Source organism: Gambusia affinis, linkage group LG01, assembly GCF_019740435.1.
Source record: "Gambusia affinis linkage group LG01, SWU_Gaff_1.0, whole genome shotgun sequence".
Classification (NCBI taxonomy): Eukaryota; Metazoa; Chordata; class Actinopteri; order Cyprinodontiformes; family Poeciliidae; genus Gambusia; species Gambusia affinis.
Genome location: NC_057868.1, coordinates 6115563 through 6141551, shown reverse-complemented (window position 1 = coordinate 6141551; position 25989 = coordinate 6115563). Strand labels below are relative to the sequence as shown.

The window sequence follows — 25989 nt, the reverse complement described above, 5'->3', positions numbered from 1 at the left end:
GGAAATGCATGCAATGGAAAGACTGTTTTTTCCATTAAAACCTGCTGCTGGTTAAAATAAGAAATCCCCCCCAAAAAATAGAACATCTACCTGAACTTGGCACCAAATGTATTAATTTGACACAGAGTTTTACTTTTCTAATTTGCCATTGTCCAACTAGACACTCTAGACTTTTGTTGGTGGGGATCTGAATGCTCACTGTACGAATATTTCAAAATCATCAAAAAATATTACCTCCATATTACGTGGTGTCCCTTGAAGCTTCTGCTCCAGCATGGCCAGTTTGCTGTTGATGTGGCCGTTGATCTCACTGTGGATGCCTTCGGAGGGCCTCTGCGCATTCAGCTGGAGGTTCTTGGTTTTTAGCAGCTTCTGCAGCAGCTGCTGTCCCGTCTCGGATCTGGGACCTTGGGTCTCCGGGTCTCTGGGCACGTTTCCGGTATTAATAAAGCTTGTGTTGTCCCCAGCGCAAACGGTTTCGCCCGATGTTTCTCTCTTTATCGCCCCGGGATGCGCCTCCGAGGAGCCGTAACACTGAACCTCCCTCGGTTCCTGCTTTATGTTCTGTATCGGGATCCTACATTGCTCCCCTTGTTGAGAGTAGCCATCTGTGACCTGCTTCAACTCTTGCTGGACGCTCATGCCTCTCTGTGGGCCGTTGGGCGTACCCGGGGCCGTCTGAGGCGGCTCACCACTCGACGCCTGACTTTCTACTTTCATCCCTGGACAATCAAGTGGACTCCTGGCTCCAGGTGACCTGAGTGGAGAGGCCTTGACCTGGCTGAATGGACTGCCTCTCCCCGCTCTGTTGTCGGCGACCGAAGGCGAGGAGGCGTGAGAGGAGTAGGGCGAGGCTGGGTGCGCGGGGCTCATCCCAAACGGACCTCTGGGAGAATAAGCGTGCGACGGGGAACCCGGGACGCGTCCCGCTGCGGCGGCCATTAACGCTTGCTGCTGCGTCTGGGTGGGAGTGGGGGGCCGCAGGGGCTGATTGAACATGTGCCGTTGAGAATCTCCAGGGGAGTTGACAGGGGGTTGCCGTGGTGAATTTGGCCTCAGCATGCGGTTCTGCTCCATCGGGGAATGTGGCATCGGTAGATGACCTCTCATTATGTGCTGCTGCTGCTGCTGCATCTCCCCTGCTTGCGGCTGCTGGCCTGTGACCATCATCCCTTGCTGCACCTGAGAAGCGACCTGTGGTCGCTGGCCAAACATGCCCGGCTGCTGCTGACCAGCCAGAGCTCCGGGTTTGCCTCCATAAGGCATCTGATTGGCTTCCATCCCCATCATTTGTTGCCCGCCGTGCGGCGTCTGGGCTCTCAGTTGACCCGGTGGACCCTGGCCAACGGGCATCCGCACCATCTGACCCTGCCTCTGCGCGATCAGAGCCTGGATGTGTTGGATCTGCTGAGTCGGGGGAAGATTGCGCAGCTGAGGATTCTGGGCAATTATGGCTGGGATGTTGATGGCGGCGCGGATCTGCGCTGGTGGGACCCCGGGTCTCTGTGGCATCAACCCTTGCTGCTGAGCTCTCAGCATGCCCATCATGGCTTGCTGCTTTTGCTGCTGCGCCATCAGGGCTTGCTGCTGCAGGTTCATACCCATCGCAGTGGGCGGAGCCTGGCCGGGATTATTCGGAGGCATCATCTGCTGTTGCATGCCCGCTTCCTGTGGTTTCTGCGTGGCATTTTGTTGTTGTTGGGTGAGGAAATCGACAGGTTTCCCCTCCTCTTTTACACTCATCAAACTGGGTTTGTCAGCGCCGACGGAGCCTTGCCTCTGGACACCAACAGGAAGTTGATGCTGCTGTTGTTGTTGAACGACTCCAGTTTGCTGGTTCACCGTCCCACCAGCTTGTTGTTCGTGGACAGATTGAGAATTTGAATGATGATGCGGAGTTAAATACATCTGATTCTGTTGCTGGCGGCCCTGGTCCAGCGGGTTATTTACTGAGCCTTGCTGTGAGCTCTGACTGGGAGTAGAAGGTCCGCTCTGCTGCGGCGGAGTTCTTGAATCGGGGCTCAAGATCCCTCCGTCTTTGGCTGCCGAGTTCTGGCCGTTGGCAGATCCCTGCGGCGTGTTATTCCCTGCTGAAGGTGTGGAGCCCATCTGTGGGGTGGAGGGCTGCGAGAGCCCACCCTGGTCCTGGCCGGACTGGCTGACCATTGGCGCCACTTGTCTCTGCTGGGCCATTTGCTGCTGAGATGCAAGCATGCGCTGAGCGAGGATATTCTGCTGCTGCTGAGCCGGGGCTCCCCGGAGTCCAGGGTGACCCGGGGGCCCGGCGACGCCCTGCTGGCCCATCATCAGCTGGGGCCTCGGCTGCTGATTAACCATCAGCCTCGGCTGAGCTGCCATCATGGCCGCAGGCTGGTTGATGGGCTGTCCTGGTGGCGCAGCGGGCTGACCTCCCACCATGCCTTGCTGAACTTGCACCATGCTCTGCTGATTTGCCTGCGTGGCGATTATTCCCTGCTGAGTGCCTGCTTGGTGCTGCGCCATGAGCTGACTTCCCATCATGCCCGGCTGCGACTGAGGGATTAGACCGGGTTGTTGGTTCGGGTGTGGCATCCCTTGTTGACACATCATCGCCTGCTGCTGTTGGAGCTTTGCCATCTGCATCCTATGCTGAAGCTGCCTTTCTTGAAGAAGCCGGGGGTCCGCCCCTTGTACTGGGGCGCCCTGGGGGAAAAATCCAGCCGGAGTCCCAGAGGGACCTGGAACCCTGGGACCAGGAGCTCCGAGAGCAGCCGGAAGCTGCTGCTGCGGACCCCCCATGAAGGGCTGGCCCTGGGGCATCCGCAGAGGCATCATGCCAGGGTGTTGCCCCATTACTGCTGCCCCCTGCTGGCCCATCATCATTTGCCCTGGGACCTTAGGAAACATGTGAGAGGGCCCGCCTTGGGTAGGATGAGCCTGGTTCAGGAGACCGGAGTTCTGCTGATGCTGCTGCTGCTTGCTTCTGTACTCTGCAATAAGGTTGGTGTGCTCCTTCTGCTGCTTGCGGACCTACAACAGAATATTTATACCCATTATTATATATCAGGGCTGAAACTGAAGATTATTTCAATAATCGATTATTATTTATGAGGAAAAACAAACATTTTATTGCCTAAAACGTAGTAACAGCATTCCTTTAGTAAATTAGAACTGGGTGAAGCTAAAACTGCTGCCTGTGCAACTTTGGCTAAAATCTGTTTACAGAAAAATATATTTTTATCTTAAATATGTAAAATGTAAATATTTTTTGTACAGTTTTGGTTTAATTACTGCACCGAATATGTTTAATTTTTCATCAAACAGTCTTCTTGACTACACCAGTTGATAATTAATCAATTACTAGCTTAATTGACAATTATTTCAACAATCAATTCATACATATTACAACAGTTTAGCTGTCTGATGTGAAATCCAGGGATTTTATTCTGCAAACCTGGTCGAGCTGTTTCTGAATTTTGCTTTGCTCTTCGGTGACCAACTTCAGTTTCTCAGCGTCTGCCTCTGCGAACTCCCTGCCAGCTTTCTTCGCCGTGCGCTGCTTGGCGCAAAGCGCTTTGCGCGACTTTCGGTGAACTCCGATTTGCTCTTCCAAAATCTTCAGCTGCATCTGGAGAAGCTGTTGGGTGTGAAGGAGCCACTCTTCATACTGGTGCTGCTCTGCGTCATCTGCGACAGAAGAGGAAACTGTAGCTCGCGCTCGAGACAACTTGTGCATCTCAAACTCAATAAAAGCACATTTCTAACGAGAGAGACTGCATGTAAAACATACTGATGATTCCTTGCACAAACTGAGGAGGATTGGGTCTCGACTGGACGGGATCACTTGTTTCTCCCTCCTGAACAAGGAAAGAGATTGTTAATGATAATTTGGGTGAAAAGTTATTATCCAAATGATGTGCGTTTTCTTTCAACACGTCTTTATAGAAAAGTGAATACCTTTGGCGGTCCGGGGGCAGCCTGAGCAGGATCTGTGCCAGGTGCAGAGGCCAGCCGCTGGGCAAGCAGAGAAACTTGTTGCCTTAAAAAAATAAAATGAAAACATTACAAGTTACCGGCTACCTCTGACCACAGCTGTCTCCAGAAATTCAGGCATTTGGAGACGTGAACTTCCCAAATCTGGCCTGACTAGAAGAAGAAAGCTACAAGAAGTCCCACTTGTAGCTGGCTAAAAGCCAAGTAAGAAATACAGCAAACATGAGAAGAAAAAAAAAATAGCCCCATGTTGAAACATGGTGGTGGCAGAATCGCGCTATGGGGATGTTTTTCATCAGCAGGGACAGAGAAGCTGGTCAGTTCTAATGGGAAGAGAGATTTAGCCAAATACAGTGGAATACTGGAAGAAGAGCGGAGACTGAAAAATGACAGCAACCACAAACATCCAGGCAGAGATACAATGGAGGAATTTATATCAAAGCATATTCATGAGTTAAAATGGCCTAGTCAATGTCCAGAGAATCAGAGACAAAAAGAAAAGGAGGAGAAAAAAAAGTAATGCCTCTTCTAATCTGACTGAACTTGAAGCTTATAGTAGTAAGATGACAAGATATGAAAAAGAATGAAGATTATGAAGTACTATAATACTTGAAAGGTACTGTATCTATTGGGACAAGTTTTGTCACTTTACCTTAAGTGGTACTTATTGTGAAAAGCTCCTAAAACAAATAAAGTCAAAATTACCTGTTGATCCCAGGAGGAACAACCATAGTCGGATCCTGAGCCAAAACTCTTTTAATCCCCTTCAGAGCCACCATCTTTGCTTTGGCAATGGGATCAATGATGTCATCCGCGGGAAATTTATCCAAATCTGCAACTAGGTGATAAATTTCACAATCAACAAAAACAAAACGTTACATAACGGACTGCCGGTGCCCAGTCGTCGTGCTCACCTTTATCTGGGAAGAAGTTGTTGGCCAGCGGTGATTGCTTAACCACCGGCTGAGGCTGATGGCCGAGGCCTGCGTGGATTCCCGGCTGCCCCGTCCTCATCATGGCTTGCTGTTGAGCCATTGCCATGTGAGGGTGAGGCACCACTCCCGGCCCCATCATCCTCTGCTGTTGCTGTATCATGTGTGGAGCACGCGGCACCATTGCCGCTTGTTCCATCATTCCCTGCGCCGGCGGACGAGGCTGATGCTGCAGAATCAGTTGCTCGGTTCCCTGCGGGTTTGGATGTTGACTTGAGAGGGCAGGAAAATGCGCAGGGATGCCGCCCTGTTGAAGGGAACTCAACTGTTGCTGCTTCTGCTGTTCTTTCTTTTCGTGCTCCAGGAGGTCTTGGATGAGAAGAGGCAATTCACCATCTAAAGAGCTCTCTACTTTTGTCAGGTCTACTGAAGGAGAGTGCTGTCCCCCGACATCTGGCAGCCCCAGCGGATCGTCCCCCATTTCCCCATGTGGGGTGCCAGGGGAAAATGGATCCCCTTGTCCAGACATGGAGTACTGAAGTCTACCGAGTCTTACAGAACTGAGACAGGCTTGCTGGGTTTCCTTATGCTCCGTCTTGGCTGTTGATGCAGTCCCTCCGAGAAGTATCGACACAGCCTCCCTCATTTCATTTTTGACCACAGATTGTCCTGCTTGCAGCTGAGGGGTGAGACATTTGTCCTCTACTTTGACTTTAGAAGGATCAGCACTTTCTGCAACAGGTGGGACTGAGGTAGCAGAATCCTTCTGGGAAAGCGTTAAACACTTCTGCCCCGGCTCATCTTTAGCTCTGTCCTCAATCTTACAGCGAGTAGATCCAGCAACCGATGAAGGTGTTTCGCTCTCTGCTTCTACCAATCGCAGCTGGTCTGAAAAGACATCTTTGGGATCTCCCTGATCCAGTTCAGGGTCGGTGTAAGCCAGGATGTCGAACTCGTCGCCATTTAACAAATCGTCCAGATGCGGATCGTTGGTTTCCAAGTTGTCCAAGTTTCCCAAGTCATCGTCTCCTTTGTCAGGATCCAAGTCAAGAGTCAGATCGTTTTCATCCTCCACGCCGCCATCACCCGATCCGTCACCTAGACCCTCAAGGTCCGGCTCTGGCAGTTCCTCGCAGGGCCCGACACTCGCAGGCGGAGGGTTCGTCACCAATCCTTGATGTCCAACTCTCTGTTGCTCGGTACTTTGCATGCCGGATTTGGAAGCGGCTGCCTGAGTCTGCAAGTGAGGCTGTTGGGATACTGTTCCGGTGGTCTGTGAAGGCAGCAAACCTGGGACAGACATAGCACCCTGTGGTACCCCCAGCTGCGAGACGCCACTTCCATCTGCTTGCATCCCTCCAGCTTGAGCTATGGGGTGCTGCTGGAAGTAAGACGCAGCCAAATCCTGTTGTTGGACAAAGAGACGTGGTCTTTGCTGGGGTGCTCTAGGCATAAACTGAGGCCGTAGGGGTAACCTTTGTGAGTTGTGTCTCAGTTCAATGAATTGCGGTGGGGGGCCCTGACCCAGTGCCTGCAGGTTTTCTCCTCCATGTCCTGCCATCATGGTGTGTGGGTTCTCCATGCCTTGCATGTTAACGCCAGGGTTTAGATTCTGTCTAATGCCCATCGCTTCAAGGCCAGGCTGGGGTAATCTTCTTTGACCTGGACCCTGGGGTTGCCATTGAGGAGGGAATGGTGGACGGCTAAACATACCAGGAGGTCTGATGGACCCTGGAAGCCTGTGAAAGACAAATATATAGTTTAGTTGGAAAAACATGAGATAAATCTAAAATAGTTAACTAACTTTTAAGTTCAGTGTTTCCCCCAGAAAACATGCTCAGGGCGCTAGGTCAGCCACCCAGCCACACCGCCGTGTTTTTGAATTAAAAAAAATGTTTAAAGTTGACAGAAAATTTGGAAATATCATTTGATAAATATACATTTTTGGAAGACTTGAAGATCAATACCTAAACACCAACTAGAAAGTCTTAAAAAAAAGAGGCAATCTTAAAAAACAACAACAACTGATAAATTGACAATGCTAATCCTGGCGGGGGCACAAGTAAAGCCTGGTGGCCCGCCAGGCTTATAATACACTGAGGCAAACGCGGTAGTTGCGGTTTATTTTTCAGATCTTTCATCACAGGATCTTCATAGCAACTGGTTGCAGTTTTGTTTCTATTGTAAAGCAAATATGGTTGAGATTTCATAATCAAGTGGACAGATTGCCAACATTTCTCATGACAAATTTCTACATTTCACACAATCTGAATGTTACAGGCAAGTTTGATGAGCTAGTTGGGCGTCCAGCCAACTCCACATTATCAGCCTGGTGTCACGTTCAAAACAGTCCTATGTGGATGCCGTTTCCTACAGAGCAGTTTTCTGCGCAATTCAATGTGTCACCGGGTATGAATCCACAGTACAAATTTACCGTAGTGCAGAGGTGTACGACAGACATAAGCATCGAGTCCGCCTACATCCCCCAGAATGCCGTGCGGTCCCAAAATTTTATGGAAGGTATTTTCTATTGATATTGATTGTGATAGATATCATTGTTTTATGGCCCCACACAAGGAAACAAATCAGTTACAGATTTCTCTCACTTTTCCCTTTCTGACATAAAAAAACAACTATTTAAAAGTTGTATTTCTTACAATATAAGTATAACATGAAGCTCTATGTATAAAATGAATGTTTATTCTAACTGTTGTTTGATCTTTTCCTTATCAAGTTTTATTCTAGCAATCAAAACTCAAGCCCATCGCAGCTCTCTTTAGCCCACTTCTGAGACTGAGAATCAAAGCTTTAAAGTCAGCTTTCAAATTGTCATCAATGGTATTACATAACAGCAACATTACTGAAGATTCAACTTTTTAAACAGAGCTTGCCTGAGTCCACTTGTATCCATAATGGCAGCTGTTCCTGTAGGCGGTGGGCGAATGAGCTTATCATCAATGCCTCCTCCGACCACGGGCATCTTCCCAGGAACAGAAACTTGAGCCTCAGAGGGAACAGCAGCAACACGGTCCTAAACGAAGCAAAGCTAGTTAAATGTACAGTCTATTTATTCTTGTTTGTTTATACCATCAAATCTTTCTGTGAATGGTTAGGTTCATTGTGTTCTAACAATTTTTGCCACATGTCAAAGAACAACAATCAGTTCCCATTTCTCTCCCAACAATTAAGAAGATAACCATCTGATAACATCCACACAATAGCTGACAGATCTGCCCCTGCTGTCTCTGTGCTACATGCTTTCGATTCTTCACACCATAGTGACTGCGTCATTGTAGCCACTAATAATATTGCAATACAATATCATCGCAATGTGTCTTTCTTGTGTAATTACTGCAGAAGGTTTACCTGTGGGTAAGGTGGAGGAGCTCTGAGGGTCTTATCCTGTTGAAAAGCTGCCATCTCCCCTCCAGACCAGCCTGGAGAAGCGTTTCCAGCAGCTGCAGCAGCTGCAGCCTCTTTCTCCTGTTTGATTGTAATCTTCTGCCTTTGCTGCCTGATTATAAAGTCCCTCAACTTTTGCCGCTGTTGAAACAAACCGCAAGCAGTGGTTTACAAAAGAGAAGACGTGCACTGACTGACTTTTAAACAGCAGATTCTGAGAGTTCTGATACCTGCTTGTACTTCTCCAGTTCAGATGGGCTCAGTCCAACTAGCGAAGGTTCCTGCACAGCTGAGATGTCCGGCATTTCTTGTGCGCCTTGCACAGCCGCCTGATGAGGCAGCTCTGGAGGGTGAACAGCAGATAGTTCCTGGGATTCAGAACCAGACATTGCCCTGGAACCAAGAGTGTCTGCTCCTTGGGTCTGCTGAGGCTGGGTCTGCTGAGGTTGACCTGGGACCACTGGGCTCTGCTGCTGGGTGCTTAGGTAAGACCCCGTGCTGGGGCTGCGATTAAAGGCGGGTTTTCCAGAGAGCGAGTCCACAGTGGAACTACTGTTGGGATGGCCGGGAGGGGGCTGGTTGGGATGAGGCGATGTTTTGTAGTTTCCAGTTCCCTCGGAGGAATGAGAGGGAGTGCGAGGAGGTTTGTGGAGAGTAGCGAAGGGGTCTCTGGACTGTGGTCTAGAAGGTGGCCTGGAACAAGGGTCTGGGGACTGGAAACGAGGAGTAGCCGGAGACTGGACAGCATATGGGTCAGAGGACAGGCCACCAGGAGTGTGGGGAGACGGGGCACTACCCTGGGACTGTGGACTGGAGGGGACTCTATGACCCTGATCCTGCTGGGTAGCTGGGTGTCTCTGGGCTCCCAGACCACAGTTGTCACCCGACTGCGGTCTGGGGGTAACCTGCGGGTGAGAGTGAGGGTCAGAGAAACTATGGGAGGGAGACTGGCGGTAGCCCTCTGAAGGATGGTTCGGGGAAGCTCCTGGATGAGGCGGCCCACCGTCTCCCTGATGCATTCGAGGCGTCATGGGGGCCTTGAATAGACCATCCCCAGCCTCCAGCATCCCCGATGGAGACCCAGTGGAAAGCTCCAGTCTTCCTGGAACAGAAGATCGAGGAGAAGGTGCACTAAACTCAGCTCTGTGCTGTCCTGTACTGACAGGCGAGGAAGCCACGGCAGAGGGGGATGAAGATGAACCAAAGTCTGACCGTCCCATTCCTGGCTGGCCTCTGAAAGGGTCTACATGCTGAGTGTTATGGAGTGGTGAGAAGACTGGTGACTCCCCAAGGCTGGCGCCTCGTGAATGGGGACTTCCAGAAGGACCTAAGGCCTCCTGTGAGCCCTGCTGCGAATGTAGGAGGAGACCCTGTTGTTGCTGTTGCTGTTGCTGCAGCTGCGACTTGAAGTATGGATCAACGTGCTGGGCCCGTCTAGGGGTTCCAGGAGTTCCTGGTTGCATGTCAAAAAGGCTGAGGCTATCTGGCCGTCCCTGAGGAGGACCCTGTGGGCCGGAAGCGGGGTAACCTGAGGAGGAGGCCTGCAGAGGGCTGGCCCCGGTATGGGTGAAGGGTGTGCTGGGATGCGAATGAGAAAGGGGCGACTGGGGAGGAAGCTTAGCCAGGGGGTCAGTCCGGCTTTCAGCTGACAACGGGGTCTTAAGAGCGCCATCTGAGAAAAATACAGAAGATGACCCCGAATCAGGAGGAAAGGAATAGGGGCTATCTGCAGAGCTCGGGTGGGAAGAGATGGACGTGGAGCCTGAGGGGGGCGGGATGTGGAGGTGTAGAGTCGGCCGCTCGCCTTTAGGACGCACTGCCTCCGTCTTGACAGGACGGCACACCTGACTCTCTGCCTGCTGTAATTTCAACAACACAAAGTTAAAGAAGGTAGGAATTTAGGCATAATACAGGTGAATGATGAAAATGTCACTTGCCTTTTGTGCCTTGTTAATCCTCTGTGCTGCTCGGTTGTCTTTGGCCTTTTGCTACAATGGGAAAATATTCTGGTTAAGTTATTTTTTTATTTTATTTTTTTACTTTGTAAAACTAAACAAAATTGTTATGAGATTAAGATATTCACATTTTATGAATGGTTTCATTTTATGAAACCATAAACAGACATAAAGATGTCTGTTTATGATTTCCCTTTCCAATATAAGACTTCACAAGCATCAAGTGACTGAATACAAAATAAAATAAATAGACTGGTTCAAATGCTGTATATTCTGAAAAATATACTGTAAAAGTTCTTTTTTATAAGAACAACCTGTGTAACCACTAAGGTTTCTAGGTACCACCGATGTTTTAAAAACAATAATAACAAGGACTGGGTCTTTTAATGCGTTTTCTACAAGACAAAAAGATCATGTTTGATTCTTTACATTTTATTCAGGAGTTAATTTTTCTAACGTCCATGTTGGTAAAACATTTAATTCAATAAGGCTCCCATTGGACAATATATGACAAATATATCGTCTCAGAAATATCTCCGTTTGGAGCGTATTATTTGTTGGTTGGTATATTTCAAGTGTCATGAAGTTGCATTTTACATGCTAATGTAATATTTAGCCAAGTGGACAGCGTCTCAGGGCAGGAGATGCTCACAAAGATTACGCATAACACGACCCATAATGCTAAAGGTCACACAGTGATGGAAGCACAGATGAGATGGAGAAGAAAGCAGAAAATAAACACAAACCGCAACAGATACAGTGAACCCTCGCTATATCGCGGTTCACCTTTCACGGTCTCGCTGCTTCACGGATTTGCATCGTGCATTGTGTTCTGCATTCTGATTGGCTAAACAGTCTCTCCGCTACTTCTCTACCTGTGTGTCAATAACGTTGTGGTTTAACGTGTACACGTACGTAAAAACAGCTTGTCAAATGTCACATAATCGATGGTGGCATGTCTGTTTATACGAATTCTTTTGCCCAGAAGGAAAAAGAGCGATAACTATAAACACATCTGCACCGCGGGCTTTAGAAGAAAAAAACGCTACAGAGTCAAGATGCAGTGGCTCAGTCAGAAGAGCAGTGAAATACACGTGAGTCACTATTTGCTACTGTACTTTGTATTTATTTATTTTTCATAATAATTTTTTATTTTCTCCCGTTCTAATCCAATGACTCGGGTCGCGGTGGGGCGCCGCTGATCTTCACAATTCGGGCACGGGAATCCGCCTTCAGTTCATATTGATGATTAAAATTATTATTTGACAGTACAGTAGTTATTTGTAGAAAAAAAAAATTTTATACAGTACTTTTATTTGTTTAACAAATGTTTGGGCCTGTAAAAAAGGTTTGTTCTTTGGTTTCAATGTATTATGGAGTATTTCATTGAATAATAATTGTGAAAAAAATAAAGGTTACTACTTTGCGGATTTCGCCCATCACCGGTTCTTTTTGGAACGTAACCCCCGCGAAAAACGAGGGTTCGCTGTATAGTCATCACCAAAACGCCACGCAGCGCTGCTGGTTGGAAACATACCAAAAACTGCCATTATAACTTGTTTTTCTAAACTTTTAACAGTTTCAATCCACGTAAATGGGATATAAACCATTTCACAAAAACAAGAGCCGTAAGGGATTAAGTCTATTTAGTGTTGGATGAGCATTGCTTCCATTCAGTTTTATAAAAAAGAAAGAATTTCAATAAGCCCCGCCCCACCCCATCTTCTGATTTCTACTGAAGCCCATTTAAATGCTACCTGTGATATTTCTACCCCAGAATAAACCTACCAAGTATGGAACCTTGTCAGCAGCAGACACCTTCCTCCAGATCTTCATAATCTGCTTACAGCGACTTGCCCAGTCTGGAAAAAAAAAAAGAGGAAACATTTGGCAGTTGCTCCATAAAACTACCAAATTTTGACATAATGATCTCAAACTAGGCTGTGAAGTATTTCCCAGCTCACTAACCTGGGTAGTCCTGTTTCAGCGAAGGGAAATTGGTATTGGCATAAAGAACCGGAGAAATGGTGGAGAGCTCTCCGAGCTCCTCGTCTTTTTCCCAGCGCTGGAGGCTTCGCTGGTTGTAGGACAGCCCATCACCTTCTGCCTCCGTGGGAGTGGGCGGAGAGGAGGGCGTCACTGGGGTGGAGGGGGTGGCCCAGGGGCTCTCCTCACCTCCATCAGGACTGAACAGTCCTCTCTCTCTGCAAGTCACAAAACAACATTGACTTTTGTCACTCTTAAGAGCTAAACTAAGTATAAATGGCAGAGATACCTGATGACTTCAAAATGTAAATCAGTCATTTTTCACAGTTGTTTATATTTGATAAGCATTTCAGTGAACTAATGAGCGCTAAGCAGTTTGGTATTGGTCCTACCGCATTTCAAAGAAGGGAGACTGGGAGAGGGCAGGAAAAACATCCATCATTCCAGCAGAGGGCAGCGGTCCTGCAAGGGAAACCAAGATTAAATATACACACAGGACTCATCTGTACTTCAGTTATTATATTATAAGACATGTCACAGAAACTACTTTAATATTGATAAAACTCTCAATATTAAAATCTTTGTTGAAAACTCAGTTATCAGTTCAAAAAGAGAAATAAAGTGAAGTATTTAATGAAGTTAGTTGGCAAATGAAAGTCAGCGCAACAGATACGGTTCGCTACACATTTTTCACTGGATTTCATTCTTTGGTTTTCTAAATCATGAGGTCGCACACTGAGTTTAGCTTCTGATGGAGCAGTTAGATTGTGTATTTATGCATGTTAAAACATCAACATGTTAAGAATCAATAAAACTAATGTTTGTGAAATCTGGACTGAATTTTCCCAACTTTGTTAGCTTTTGAGAACTTTGTTGTGTTGATAAAGATTCAGAAAGATGGATTTCTCTGATTTGTTTCATGCCTGAACCAGATCCAGTAAACACAAACAAATGAATTAAAACAAAATAAAATCAATCAAGTCAAATCTAAAATTGATTTAAGACCAAAATAAGGAGCGATATGATTTTTTGTCTGTGGGTTCCCATACCCAGTAACTAACACTACATACAGTATGTATAAGTCACGTGCGGTCAGAGCCTCACCTGTCATAATGGAAAAATATAATGATAAAATAAATTATATTGCTATTTTCACCCTGTTTGTACTGTGAAATATTAGCTTAACAAATTTTGATCATTTTTTTCTTCAAAATCGCTGAACATTCGCACTTTCCCATTAAAATGCTCGGAAGTGCAGCTGGTGGGGCAGCAGCGAGCTGAGATTGCGCAACCTCTCGCTAACTGCACTGGCTGCCATTCTATGAGCGCATGCTCCTGTTGTCTGTACGTCGCCAATAAAATGGTTAAAAAAACATTTAATTAACTAATTTCCCTTAATTTAGCGTATGTATATTATGTACATTGCTTTTTGTCACCAACTGTGTGTGTAACGTGTTTCGTGTGCGGAGAAGCGATCAGAAATGGCAGAGAACAGATTAGAGCAGTTCTCTTGCCTCATGGCAGAGGGCGCTCGTGGTCCCAGACATTGTGACTCCACAACTGCAGAGTAAGATATAGTAACAGCGAGCTAGCTATACAGTCAAGTGCAGCGAAATATTTATAATTTTCTCCCCGTACCACAGCAATCAATTATTAATAATCGCGAAATAGACATTAAGCCTAAAACCATACTACTGCAACAGACTGAATGTTCTGCTCTTTTGTGGAAAATATTTCAGTGGTTTTTATAGGGACGTTGTTGTCAGTTGCTATGGCAACAAGTCTGTGTGTAGCCTGGCCAATGCAGAGAGCAAGAAAGCAGTGGTTCTGAGTTGTACTTCAACGGTTTTTCCCTTTGCTGTGGAGCATAGCACGAAATTAATAATATTAAGATTCCCAAGTTTCATTGAGTTAATGGAATTACTCTACTGCGGCAGATCTGATGTTTCTTTATCCTTAAGCATAAAGAAACATTATAAAAGCAAATTCCACACTTTTAAATCCTGTGTAGGAACGCTGGACAGTTTCTGTAATAACATGCAGGGGTCTGTTTTACACACCTGAGGGGAGGGCTCTTTGTGGGACAGCACTGCGATTTAACTCTCCCTTAGTGCCCTCCAAGATGGGCTTCATCCCCCCTAAAGAAGTACCGTCTGACACACCCAGAACCTTCCTGAAGAACTGCTCAGAGTCCTGACTCTCCACTCCCTGTGGAAGACCTGTTACAAGCAAGAGGGAATGAAAAACTGAGTATTTAGCTTGAATACTAGACCTTTCGTTTTATGTTTTATGCAAATACACAGATAGATACCCCTCAATAGCAAGTGTCCATAGTGGTTATTCATTTACAATTAAACCTTGGATGGAGTTTCATGAAGAGATTCTCCTACACTTCTGAAATTGTTCAAATCTTTAATAGTATATGTATATCGGTTTAAAACAGTCTAAAGCTTTCTGGTAGCTGTCTAAATGTGTTTAAAGATGTTTCAAATCCTTCATTCAAAGCAGCACGTTACACTTAAAATGATTTCATTTCCAAGACATGTATGAAAAATTACATCCACTCCTCTTGTCTCAAAAGTTATGCACTTCTGCTGCTGCTGGGTGGTATTGCTTCTCATTATTTATTTATTAAATATTTATGAGTGTTACAAACTTCCTCGGACTTTAAACCATAATGTTTCAGACTGCAAACACTGAATTGAACAAAATGTATGGATTACAACAGTGACTGGGGCCGACTCTCCTCTCTGGTCACCCAAAGTGAGAAAAACATAAAAATCGGCATCAGCACAATTTCTTTAAAATCACACCTTTCCATTGGGTTTCTAATAACACTATACAAGTTATCAAGTGAGGTCACTTTGACCAAATCATTCATAGCAGGTTTAATGTTGAGAATCGCAGTGGCGGATAGACTCCCGCTTTCACTGTGAGCCGCTGAGTGAAACCTGGGCGCTGCGGCGTTAGGACTTTCCCCCCCAAAAAAAACCAAAAAAAAAAAAACAACAACAGACAGAATAAATAAAAGTCCTAGAAAATATGTGAATTAATTAGAATCAGGTAACTACCTTCACTTTTTTCTGGCTCAGAGTCATGGAGATGAGCCGACTGTTCCTTCACTGCAGAGGAAGGAATGGGAATTCCTAAAATTATGAAAGATTTTTGAGCTAATCTTGAACAGCTTTAGTATAATTGTAATGAATATGTTGGCCTCGACGTCCCCAGAAAGTCTTACCTGTGCCGCCTCCCTGAGGCTGGGGTACTTCACCCCCCTCTCGCTTGACAGGAAAACTCCCCTCCACCGCCCGATCTTTGGCTGCAGCATGAGAGCCAGAGAGAGAGAAGCACAAAGATGAGTCTTTGAACATTTTGCCAAGCTCGGTGTGTAACATTCAGGACCGTGTCACTGCTTCATTTAGGCGATTCTACCTTCTGGGGCAGCAGTTTGGACTCCTGCTGGCTTTAGTAAGACAGGCTGCACAAGGCACGCACCCGGCCTCTGACCTGGAGCTACCATCACAGCTTTCTTACTCAAGTCTATTAGTGTCTTACCAAAGAAAGCCTCCTGAAATGCAAAAGCAGATTTTGTACATGAATGTTAAAAATCATTGAATAGTAGTTAAAGATGTCACAACCTTTTCAAGCACAGGAGTGACGGAGAGTGTGCAAACCTGGAGATAAGCTGGAAACATGTCCTCCAGTTTGCTCTTTTTTCTGCCCCGGCGCTTCTTGGCCTGTTCTTCACCTTCTGCTGGTTTGGGATCCATTATGTTGTCTGTGTCCGGGTGAGGACCTACACACAATCACACACATAGCATTCACCTCAACAATCTGCATATGAAAGACTAAGAGTCAGTTCACAACAAGGATGATGGGATATAACTTGGGATGCACCAATATGAAAATTTGGGCCCGATACCAATATCCAATAGAAATTTTGCTATTATGCCTGATAACCTATAGTTACCAACATTATATGTATTTTAATAGCCTTTTGATAACTTGGGAAAAACATTGACCTCAGTTCAACTCTCCATACCACAAGATCTAAAAAAAAAATAAAAAATTACTAACATCAGCCAATACCAATATTAAAGCAGATATATGGTAATAAAATAGTTTCTGCACACATTGTTTCCAATGCAAGGTAGAGTTGTACACATTCCATCATTACAGTGCCTGCCGCTCAAGTAATTCAAGTAAATTAAGATCTCCGCCTCAATCAAAATTTTGTTTTCATATTCACTTTCTTAAATCATGACAATTTGACCTCACCATGTCAATGTAAATCAAAGAGAGGCTAAATATCAGTAAATCCAGGTTCTAGTGAGTTTATTTCCTTTCCACACAGGAAGTACTTTGCATTTAAACCGCTTATTACCGCCTTTATACATTGTCCAAACATTTTTGACTGTTGACAGCACACAGCATTAAGATGTCCTTAATGAAAAATCTACTACACATTAAAATCTGTTGACTCCGACCTTCTTCAATGGTTCGCTCAATTGGCTGTCCATCTAACGTGGTCTCTCCAGCCAGCTGGGCAAAGAACTCCTTCTTTAAGCGTGTGTGACACTTCCTTTGTCGCACCATGAAGCCCCCAATCCCTAGAACACACAAATAAGAAATTAAATTTATCTTGGAAAAAAACTGTCATCCAGAAGAATTTATTCCCTTTCAATCAAGTGCAAGACTGGAGTGGAGCAGAACTTCACACTAAACCTTCCATCAGGGCCGCAATGGAACAACAATAATAAAATGTGAAAAAGTTACAGGTGTGTTTATACTTATTATCTTGTAACTGCTGAGGAAAAAAAAAAAAAAATTATGTAGTAGTTAAAAGGCAAAACATTCCAGGAGGCTTACCTGGTCTGTAGGGCTTTCGTTTCCTCTTCTTACTGTCCTCCGTCTCGTCGGCTCCGCCTTTGAGACCATCGCAGTCCCCCATGCCTTCCGGGCCAGCATCCCTCTCACCACCTTCTCTGTCAGGACTCCCTGGTGCCTCCATCTTGGATTCACAATCCATCGGCTCGCCGCAACCTAATAATTCAAAGCAACGGTTAAAGAACGAGCCCAACACAGACGAATGCTTGTCAGCCGTCAGATGTGGTGAAACCGGGCCAACCTTTTCCGTCGTCACCGTCTCCTTCGACCTCCCTCATGTCCATTCCATCAGGGCCGCCGTCGCAGCACAGAGTACCGAGACGAGAGCGACGCTGCCGTCTCTTATGCAGGGGAGACATGGAGATGCTGCGCAGCAGGGACATACCCGACTCGGTCAGCCACACGCCCTCCAGACGGTAGAACTGGGGTTCTGCGGGAAAATTTTTTTCAAATCTAAGCGACTTGGGACAAGAAAAAAAAAAAAAACAGGAAACTACAACGTGCCATTGCAGATGCATTTCAGTTTTCTTTAGGAATATTGTTTGCAAGTCATGAAAAACATAAAATGACATTTCCCAGAAAGCTTGTGTATTAAATAAGACCAATCATAAGAGATTTTTAATAGAGAAATATCATCCTGCTGAAAAGCAAATAAACGTATTGCACTTTACATGTCCTCAACATTTGGTTAGGGATGCTTTTGCATGAATTACTGCACCAATGCAACATGGCAGGGAGGTAATTATCCTGTCTTCTGATAAATCAAGCAAATATTCGTCATTTTTTTTGCACTGATAAGATGCCAAGTCTTACTGCAAAAGGAAATGAGGCACCGACTCAGCAGCAGCTCAAGTTTGCAACTCTTGAAAGAGCATTGATTTACAAACCATCAGGCTGCAGTTATTCTTGTTGTGTACCTTTTTCTACCACGTGTTTTCCCTCCACTCAACCTCCTGTTAATATTTTTGGATACAGCCAATAACTGTTTAAGGCTGTGACACTACATTTCCCAATAAAAAAAAAAAAAAAAATGGAAACCATTATTGCTCGTTTCATCATCTTTAAAGCCACAATCTTAAAACGACCAGAAAAAAAACAGTTTAAATATTCCACTTCGTTTGTGATGAATTTAAACTAAATACAAATGACGATTTTTGAACTAAATTACAAAAATAAATGGACTTCTCATTATTCTAATCAACTGAGATGCACCTTTAGATAATTTTATAAAATCTACTAACCTGGCTCTTTGATCTTTATTGAAGCCATAATAGCTGACTCTACTACAGAGAACAACAGGAAGGAGAATTAGAAAGCAAAAGTAAATCATGACATCAGTGCATTGAAGAAAATCTCGACAGCGTGATATTCGCTTTCGTTTTGTCGGCTTCGTCATTCCGAGACTCACCCACGGGTTTTGGAACATACGGCGTGCAGGATGTGCATGCGAAGCCTTCATCGGAGGCTTGCTCCACCTCATCCTCCGTGTACAGGCTCTCGCAAACAGCATGGACCCATCTGCGCACAGGCACACAGGAAAACACGCCGACACACACACACACACACACACACTCCTTTCGTAAATGCCAACAAAATCAAAAGATGTATTGGAATAATTTATGACGAGAAAACTCCATGAATAATCTATCTCCCGCTTGTCGTCATTAGCCGCATCCCCATGAATTCCTAAGATTCTCTTGGCATGTGCGGATGTAGGGAGCGCGGCACGCACCGGTCGCAGTACTGACACTGCAGCAGCAGCTCCTCTTCCATGAAGTTCTCCCTGCAGACCGGACAGGTGACGAGGCTGGCGCACGGCCCGCAGTGTGTGTAGTTGTTCTGCCACTCGCAGTGGAAGCCTGGTGAGCTGGAGCCGCACTGGACACAGCACACACACCTGCACGGAAGGACTCGGGTCATTCTTACACTGATCCAGTAAAGCTGTATTATTATTAAAAGCAATGCTGCAATGGAAGATTTTTGATTTATTCAATGCTACAAAAGAAAAAGACAGAGCAAGGAGACTTTAAATTGCTAATGCAGAGCTGAGATGCTGCGTTTCAGCGTTTTACATAATATGCAAATGCGCATGAACTCATTTCCATTTGACCTAGTTCAAAAGGAACAGAATCGGAAAGACTCCTGCACACCAAGAGTCGTTCTTCTTTACCATTTGCACTTCCAGCCCCCCTTCGGCACGGTGTGCAGCGGAGGGTCCAGGCAGTAGGTATGATAGCTGACATCACAGTCGTCACAGAGCAGCAGGCGGGACGGGTCCGACGCCTTCCCACACTTTTCGCACACGATGCACTCCAAACAACGCCAGCCCTTGCGGAGCTTCGTCTTGGTGATCTGAAGAAGATAACGCGCTTAAATCTACGCTTCGGCAAAATGAGCATTGTAGACGTAAATGAAGCAGCTCCTACTTTGCTGTTCACACAGTAGGGGTGGTAACACTGGGCACACTGAGCGCAAGCTAGCAACTGGCCCTCTGCGCCCTTTCCGAAACTGCCACACACCACACACATATCCTGAAACAGACGAGAGCGAGGAGTCAAATAAAGATACGTGCCGCATAGACATTTTTTTTTGGTCACAAACCACAGCAAACGAAAAGTGTTGTACCTGGAGCAGGACAAATTTGTCTGTGTTTGAGAAGAGAACCACCGTGTTCTGCATGGTGTCGTCTTCCTCGTCGTCTTCCTCCTTGCTTAGTCCAGTGTCTGAGGTCATGCTTAGCTGAAAGTTATAGGAAAAATCCTATTAGGTACGGATTTGTATTCATTAATTTGTTACTCAGGAGGAATAACATGTAAAAGAAAAAAAATAGCAGTAATGATAAGAGTCCCACAATTTCCACATCCACACCTTTCCTGACTTCACTTTTCAATTCTGAGCATCTGCACACAAACATTTGTGAACAAAATTGAATGCTCCAGGATTGCTTTCACTAATCACAGTGAAATATCATTGCAAGGACATGAATGTGTCTCACTTTATCCCGACTCTGACAACATTCAAATCCAAGCATTAAATATAATTATATACGGAAAGTTAGCTGAAGCCATTCAGAGCACTTCATCTGTTCTCTGATTGGCTTTCCCTTGAAACCCGATGTCACTGATTTACACTTTGTTACCAGCTATATTGACATTTAATGTTGTCCCGGTGGTTCTGCTGGGCTTTCAGATTGCAAATATTCCCAAAATATATCTGGAGGTTTAAAATTGTGTCCTTACTTCAGTTAATTTTTGGCTCTTGGGGATTCCCCAGTGAGAGTATTTACTTTTTTTTTTTTTTTTCTGATATGTGTGTACAATATTTGTGCTTCCTTTACATCTTCCAAAGGCCATAAAAAACTAAAATACACTTTGTGTATGAAAATACTTTGGCTGTAATTCAGTTTTATGATGGATCATAACAAGACATGCATCAATCAGGCTTCATCAAACTGATTGAGTGTTGACATTTTTGTACATTTCGTAGACGTCCAAAAGAGGTTTTGGACTTTTCGAGACAGGAGCTCCGAGTCCAGATGATTGGAAAGCTCACCAAAAAGGCATCAATGCAGGACGCCATGGCTTTGAGGCGTGACCTCCCGCCACGCCCTCTTCCTCCGCCGCCACCCCGAGGTCTCCGCTTTCCAGGGAAGCTGCTGCTTCGCCCCTACAAGTTCAAATAAAAGGAGAAATGAACAACCTAAAAAGCACTTTGTCATAAAAAAAACCACTTTAACCCTTCAGATATTAAAATCAACGTCATGGTGGCCTCACCTGTTTGACCCGTGAACGGCCCGGCGACCCCCTCCGTTTCGCCTTCTCTCTGTCGCTCCTGAGGGCATCGAAGGGAAGCGAGTCGTCGGTCTCCGTGAGGTTATCGCCGTGGGAACGGCCGGCAGCAACCAGTCCGAGCTCCATGGCCAGCTGATTGTCCGCTTCTCCGGGCGAGCCCAGGAAGCCGCTGCTGCTGGACATCTCGTCCAGCAGCAGCTCGGGCTTCGCCGCCTGCAGCTCCTGCTTTATATCCAAAGGATGTCCTTTCATTTGCTCGTCGTCCTCTTCTTCGTCTTCCTCTTCGGACTGAGGAAGCAACCTCGCCTCCACGTCCATGGCAGAAAGCGCGTCTTGTGCGTCTGCTGAGGGCGAGGCTGTGGAAGGCGACTGGAGGTCTTGGCATCGACTCCTCTCGGGTTTATCGTCCGTGGACGGCAGCTCAGGTTTGTCCACAGAAACAGAAAAGGCCGCTGGTCTCTGCGCGTCCTTTCTGAGCGGATCCACGGCACAGCCGCCCTGTAACGACTCCTCCGAGGCTTCTGTCCCAGAGAGGGTGGACTCTTGCTTTTCCTCCTCCATGCTTCCAGTTGCTTGGTGCGATGATGCGGTGGGCTCTGGTGTAGGGTTAATGTCACACTGAGTTTCTGCTGAGAAGACCCGGGAGGGCGGGCTTTGAGTCTTCTCACAGAGCATTTCTTCTGATCTCTGTTCATCAGCAGGAAGACAAGTGGCTTCTTGTTCCGTTGTAGCACAAGCTGGATTTAAAAATAACTCATTATTAGCGTAAGAAATATAAGCACATATCTAAAAAAAAAACAAAACCAATTTACAAAGTGAATTAACGTTTGCATATTAGATTTTAAAAAATAATAATCTAAAAACCATTTAGGTTTATTAGACAGTGCTAAATGTCAAGTGTTTATGTCTGTTTATCTACCACCAATGAAAAGAAATGTATTAAATACTTTGTGTTTAATACATTTATGTGTTTATGTAGGAGTGTCATTTCTAGATTACCTTTATTGTCATCTCACAGTATTATTAGCAGCACGACAACATCATTAGGGATGACTGTTTTAAAATTAATACTTAAAATAAATGTTTCTCAGCTATCCTAATTTATTGAGACGCACAGAAAAACAGACAAAATTCTAATTATTTCAAAAATAATTTAAAGAATTATTTTTATTCACCTGTAGACACAGTTGAAGCAGATGACTCTTGACAGGTGGATCCTTCTGCTGCTGCCTGCGGTTCTGGCTTCATTTCCTTCCCCTTAACATCTGCTGAGAGAACTACTGTAGACTCCAAACCTAAACCAAATAAAAATGAGCTCATTAAAAAGCCAGAATGTTTTTTTTTATCCTAAGTTTTGACTTTTCAGGATCTTTGAAATTCTAACTTACCCAAATCCATGGGAGCGTCTTTCTGAGGTTCATTTTTCACGATGTCCATCCCGGTTGTACCGTTCTGTCCAGGAGTTCCTTCTGATAAATCTGCTGCCATTTCAGTGACCAGGTCAGCTTGGATTGTCATCTCCTCTCCAGACTGAATGTCGTCCATGCAGGTCTGACCAGCAGGTTGTTGCTGATCCTCCTTACAAAGAAGACAGATGTCCTTGGGTTCTGAAAGCTCTCCCAGTGAAGAACACTCGATGTGCATCCATCTGAAGACAGCAAAAAAAAAAAAAAAAAAAAAAAAAAAAAGACAGAAAAGTTGTATTAAAAGAACATCAGCTTGCACCAACTGGTTGAGTACAGGCTGGAATAGATCAGCAGGTCAAACATTGAAAAATTACATTTTTTCAAATGCATCAAAAATATACGTTTCCATAATTTTCAATCTATAACAGTCAAACTACAATGCGTATTTTGATTACATTTTTGGAGTCCAACAACAGATAAAAGGTGAGAGACATGAGCATAATCTGGACATAATCTCGTAAATTCTTAATTTATTTTTAGGTTCAAAAACACAAAATCTGATAAATCAAGAAAACATTCAGACCACTTTTTGTGTGCATTATATTCCTGGATAAATATGAATGAACAGGCGGGAACTGACAGGAAACTGCCAATGTGTGTCGGTCAAGAAAAGCCAGATCGGTGCATCTCTAATAAACATAATTTCAATCTCCACTGTGTGTTAAGCTGACCTGTGGCATACGCCGCAACACTGAAGCCCAACAGAGGGGTTGGCAGCTTTGCTGCAAACGCAACACACTGAGCTGCGGTGTTGCTGGCACTCTTCACACATGTTGTAGTTTTCAAACCACTGGGCCGAACCTGGCAGCGTCAACCCACGGACACCGCACTCCATACATACACGGCACCTCTGTGGAAAAACATGGCATGGTGATAATAAGGACCAACTCCTCAAAATGGAGATCATAGTTCATTCTGACAGCTAAATTCTAACAGTTAACACATTAATATGGTTTTACTGTAATGTGCAACAAGTCTTCTCCACATAATCTACAGTTTAATCTGTCTAAAAGTAGATAATTATTCTTGTAAACATGCTGTTGTACAATTTTAAGACTTTTACAACATTAGATTGCTTTTGTGTGTATGGTTAATTCTTAATACCACTTTAAAGGTTTCCTAGGTTTTGTTTAGTTTTTTATTCACTGCTGGATGATTAACACGACAAAATCTTATAAATAGGGGTGGCACAGTGGGTTAGCACGCCCCACGTTTGGAGGCCTTAGTCCTCGACACGAACGTCACGGGTTCGACTCCCGGTCCCGATGACCCTTGCCGCATGTCTTCCCCTCTCTCCTAGCCCTCTTTCCTGTCTGCCTACTGTTGCAAAAATACAAACCACTAGCGCCGCAAAAACTCTTCGGAGAAAAAAAAATTAAAAAATAAATCTTCTAAATAGCAAAAATGTCATAAACAGTAATAAACAGTGTTACTGCTAAGAGAGACGAAAAACAAAAAGTGACTAACTCTGCATTTCCAAGGGTCAGAGGGAAGAGACTCCATGGCTGGTTGGAGACAGAACGTGTGATATCCCTTATCACAAGCATCACACACCAACATTTTGGAGTCTTCTCCTGGTTGTCTAAAAGTGACATTAAATAACTTGGTATTATTTTAAAACGATACAAATGTCATTTCAAACAAAGATATGCAGCCCAAATCTTAAGATGTGGATGTAGCTTGTCCACATGTTGAACTTACCTGCAAGTCTGGCACACTTTACACTCTGGGCACTGCCATCCTGCCCGCTGGACGGGCGTGGCACCGATTTCCAGGCAGGATGCATGATAATGGAGGCCACAGCCCGTGCAGAAAAGTAGCTCTGTGAGCTCCCCAACTGAATCGCACACTGCGCACCAGGCCTCCTCACCAGCTGTAAGCAAAATATACAAATACAGATTGCAAAAGGAAAATTGCATCATCAGTTGTTGTTTTTTTTTCACATGCCATTTTTTTTTTTTTCAATTTCTGATACACCCGAGTTTGAATACAATTTCATACCAACACACACAAAAATGAACATTTCACAATGCTTTCATGGATGCATACAAGTAAAGAAACTAACTGATAAAATTAGCATTCAATGAATATCTGGAGAGGACTAATAAATCCCATCTATAGGAAGAAAAAAATCAATAAAAAGTATCTTTTGCATGCAACAGACAAGTGAAGCAAAAAATGAGTTACCGAAAGGTTAAACAATATCAGGAACACATTAAAAACTTGCATGACAAAACCACTAACACCTGAAAGAACATTTAAATTAAACCAAGGTCATTCTTGTACATAAAACAAGTCAGATCAGCAACAGTGTTTCAAAACCCAAGATTCTACAGTAATTTATGATCCTTTATTTTACATTGTAGCCGTTGAAATGTCGACTCAAACTCCCAAAAAAAGCCCCCACCCCCAATTTAAAATGTTGCATCAAACAACCAACTAATTATCCTGGATAATTACAACCTAATATTTAGGAATCAGAATGAATTTCAGTTAATTGATTTATTAAGTGCAACAATTTGGAACAATGGAACAAGATTCCCAACAGTGTCAGAGAATTCAGCATTTTTTTTTTTTTTTTTATGGAAAATTAAGTTAAATCCTTTAAGATTTATTCAAAAAAAGCCCATTCTGAACCCGGCAAGTGCTAACTGTCCTCACATCTCATTGGATTTCTACCTTGTACGTACTTAAAAATAATAACAGGCAGTAATAACAGTTACTAATCAAAACACAGGAGCAATCTGTCGGATAGCTGATGACATACCTCCTATTCTACAGGCACACTCAAAGTTACAAGCGAGTCACAGAGGACGTCTCTTACCCAACTCCTCAGCCTTGTCTATATGCTCTGGACAAAGGAGGACCAACTGCTTCATGGACTGGAAGGATCCACTGGCCGCAGAGCACGGGAAGTGGTAAAATCGTGAGCAGCCCTCTACATGGCATTGTATGGTTGCACCCAGTCTTTTGCAATATTCACAAAGCTGAAATAAACCAAGAGAAGAAAGCACTCAATTTCTTGACAAAAGTGCTCATTTAATATTTCTTTTACACTCAGAGTAAAGTTGATGGAGAGCAGACTCACCCGTTGAGTCCCTGAGATAACAGCTTTATCCACATCCTCCAGCTCCTCGTCCTTCGTCTGCTTCACCCCGTCTGACCACACCGCACACCAGTGGTGGACCCAACAGCCACCTGCTCATTACAACAATAAACAGAAAATACCTCACAAATGTCAACAAAAGACGAACATGACTGCCTTGCAATGTCAAAGGAGCATAGAAACATATTTTGAGCTTAACCTGAGTCATCAAAGAGTGCTGTCAGGCAAGAAGAGTCAGAAAAACCAATGGAAGACAGGTCATCATTTCCAGGCAGTGGCAGTGGGAAAGCTGATGGCTTTTGAGTTGGTCGCTCCAACGACGAGCTAAAGTGTCGCAGTTCCCGCTGTCCGAGCAAACTCCGCTCCACACAATTACAAAGGGCACAGGCACGAATGCATTCTCTGTCCACATAATAATGATTAAAAAATAAATAAATAAGATATTTAGAACTTCAATAAGAGGATACAAATCATGAACATCATCTTGTATTA

The 25989-nt window shown here is 44.7% G+C and overlaps 1 protein-coding gene across 7 annotated transcripts in view; it reads right to left on the bottom strand.

The window, feature by feature from the left end:
• kmt2d (lysine (K)-specific methyltransferase 2D) overlaps positions 1 to 25989 on the bottom strand; it is a 39400-nt gene that overhangs the window by 9823 nt on the left and 3588 nt on the right. For 4 of the 7 annotated variants that reach the window (XM_044112333.1, XM_044112352.1, XM_044112343.1 and 1 more), the window contains exons 4-40: positions 25697 to 25899; positions 25480 to 25589; positions 25216 to 25378; positions 24093 to 24264; positions 23859 to 23973; positions 23063 to 23241; positions 22314 to 22573; positions 22101 to 22220; positions 20908 to 21662; positions 20687 to 20800; positions 19760 to 19873; positions 19561 to 19665; positions 19305 to 19486; positions 18867 to 19031; positions 18543 to 18652; positions 18376 to 18417; positions 17376 to 17564; positions 17117 to 17290; positions 16735 to 16857; positions 15922 to 16043; positions 15680 to 15815; positions 15486 to 15566; positions 15319 to 15393; positions 14308 to 14466; positions 12640 to 12709; positions 12230 to 12465; positions 12050 to 12123; positions 10244 to 10294; positions 8537 to 10165; positions 8271 to 8447; positions 7796 to 7935; positions 4887 to 6643; positions 4678 to 4810; positions 3937 to 4018; positions 3770 to 3836; positions 3434 to 3666; positions 235 to 3009 (exon numbers count right to left, since the gene is read on the bottom strand). In XM_044112333.1, coding sequence (XP_043968268.1) covers positions 235 to 3009; positions 3434 to 3666; positions 3770 to 3836; positions 3937 to 4018; positions 4678 to 4810; positions 4887 to 6643; positions 7796 to 7935; positions 8271 to 8447; positions 8537 to 10165; positions 10244 to 10294; positions 12050 to 12123; positions 12230 to 12465; positions 12640 to 12709; positions 14308 to 14466; positions 15319 to 15393; positions 15486 to 15566; positions 15680 to 15815; positions 15922 to 16043; positions 16735 to 16857; positions 17117 to 17290; positions 17376 to 17564; positions 18376 to 18417; positions 18543 to 18652; positions 18867 to 19031; positions 19305 to 19486; positions 19561 to 19665; positions 19760 to 19873; positions 20687 to 20800; positions 20908 to 21662; positions 22101 to 22220; positions 22314 to 22573; positions 23063 to 23241; positions 23859 to 23973; positions 24093 to 24264; positions 25216 to 25378; positions 25480 to 25589; positions 25697 to 25899 — 11392 coding nt within the window. The remainder of the gene's footprint in view (positions 1 to 234; positions 3010 to 3433; positions 3667 to 3769; positions 3837 to 3936; positions 4019 to 4677; positions 4811 to 4886; positions 6644 to 7795; positions 7936 to 8270; positions 8448 to 8536; positions 10166 to 10243; positions 10295 to 12049; positions 12124 to 12229; positions 12466 to 12639; positions 12710 to 14307; positions 14467 to 15318; positions 15394 to 15485; positions 15567 to 15679; positions 15816 to 15921; positions 16044 to 16734; positions 16858 to 17116; positions 17291 to 17375; positions 17565 to 18375; positions 18418 to 18542; positions 18653 to 18866; positions 19032 to 19304; positions 19487 to 19560; positions 19666 to 19759; positions 19874 to 20686; positions 20801 to 20907; positions 21663 to 22100; positions 22221 to 22313; positions 22574 to 23062; positions 23242 to 23858; positions 23974 to 24092; positions 24265 to 25215; positions 25379 to 25479; positions 25590 to 25696; positions 25900 to 25989) is intronic. The other 3 variants (XM_044112378.1, XM_044112386.1, XM_044112370.1) reach the window with 3 other exon arrangements.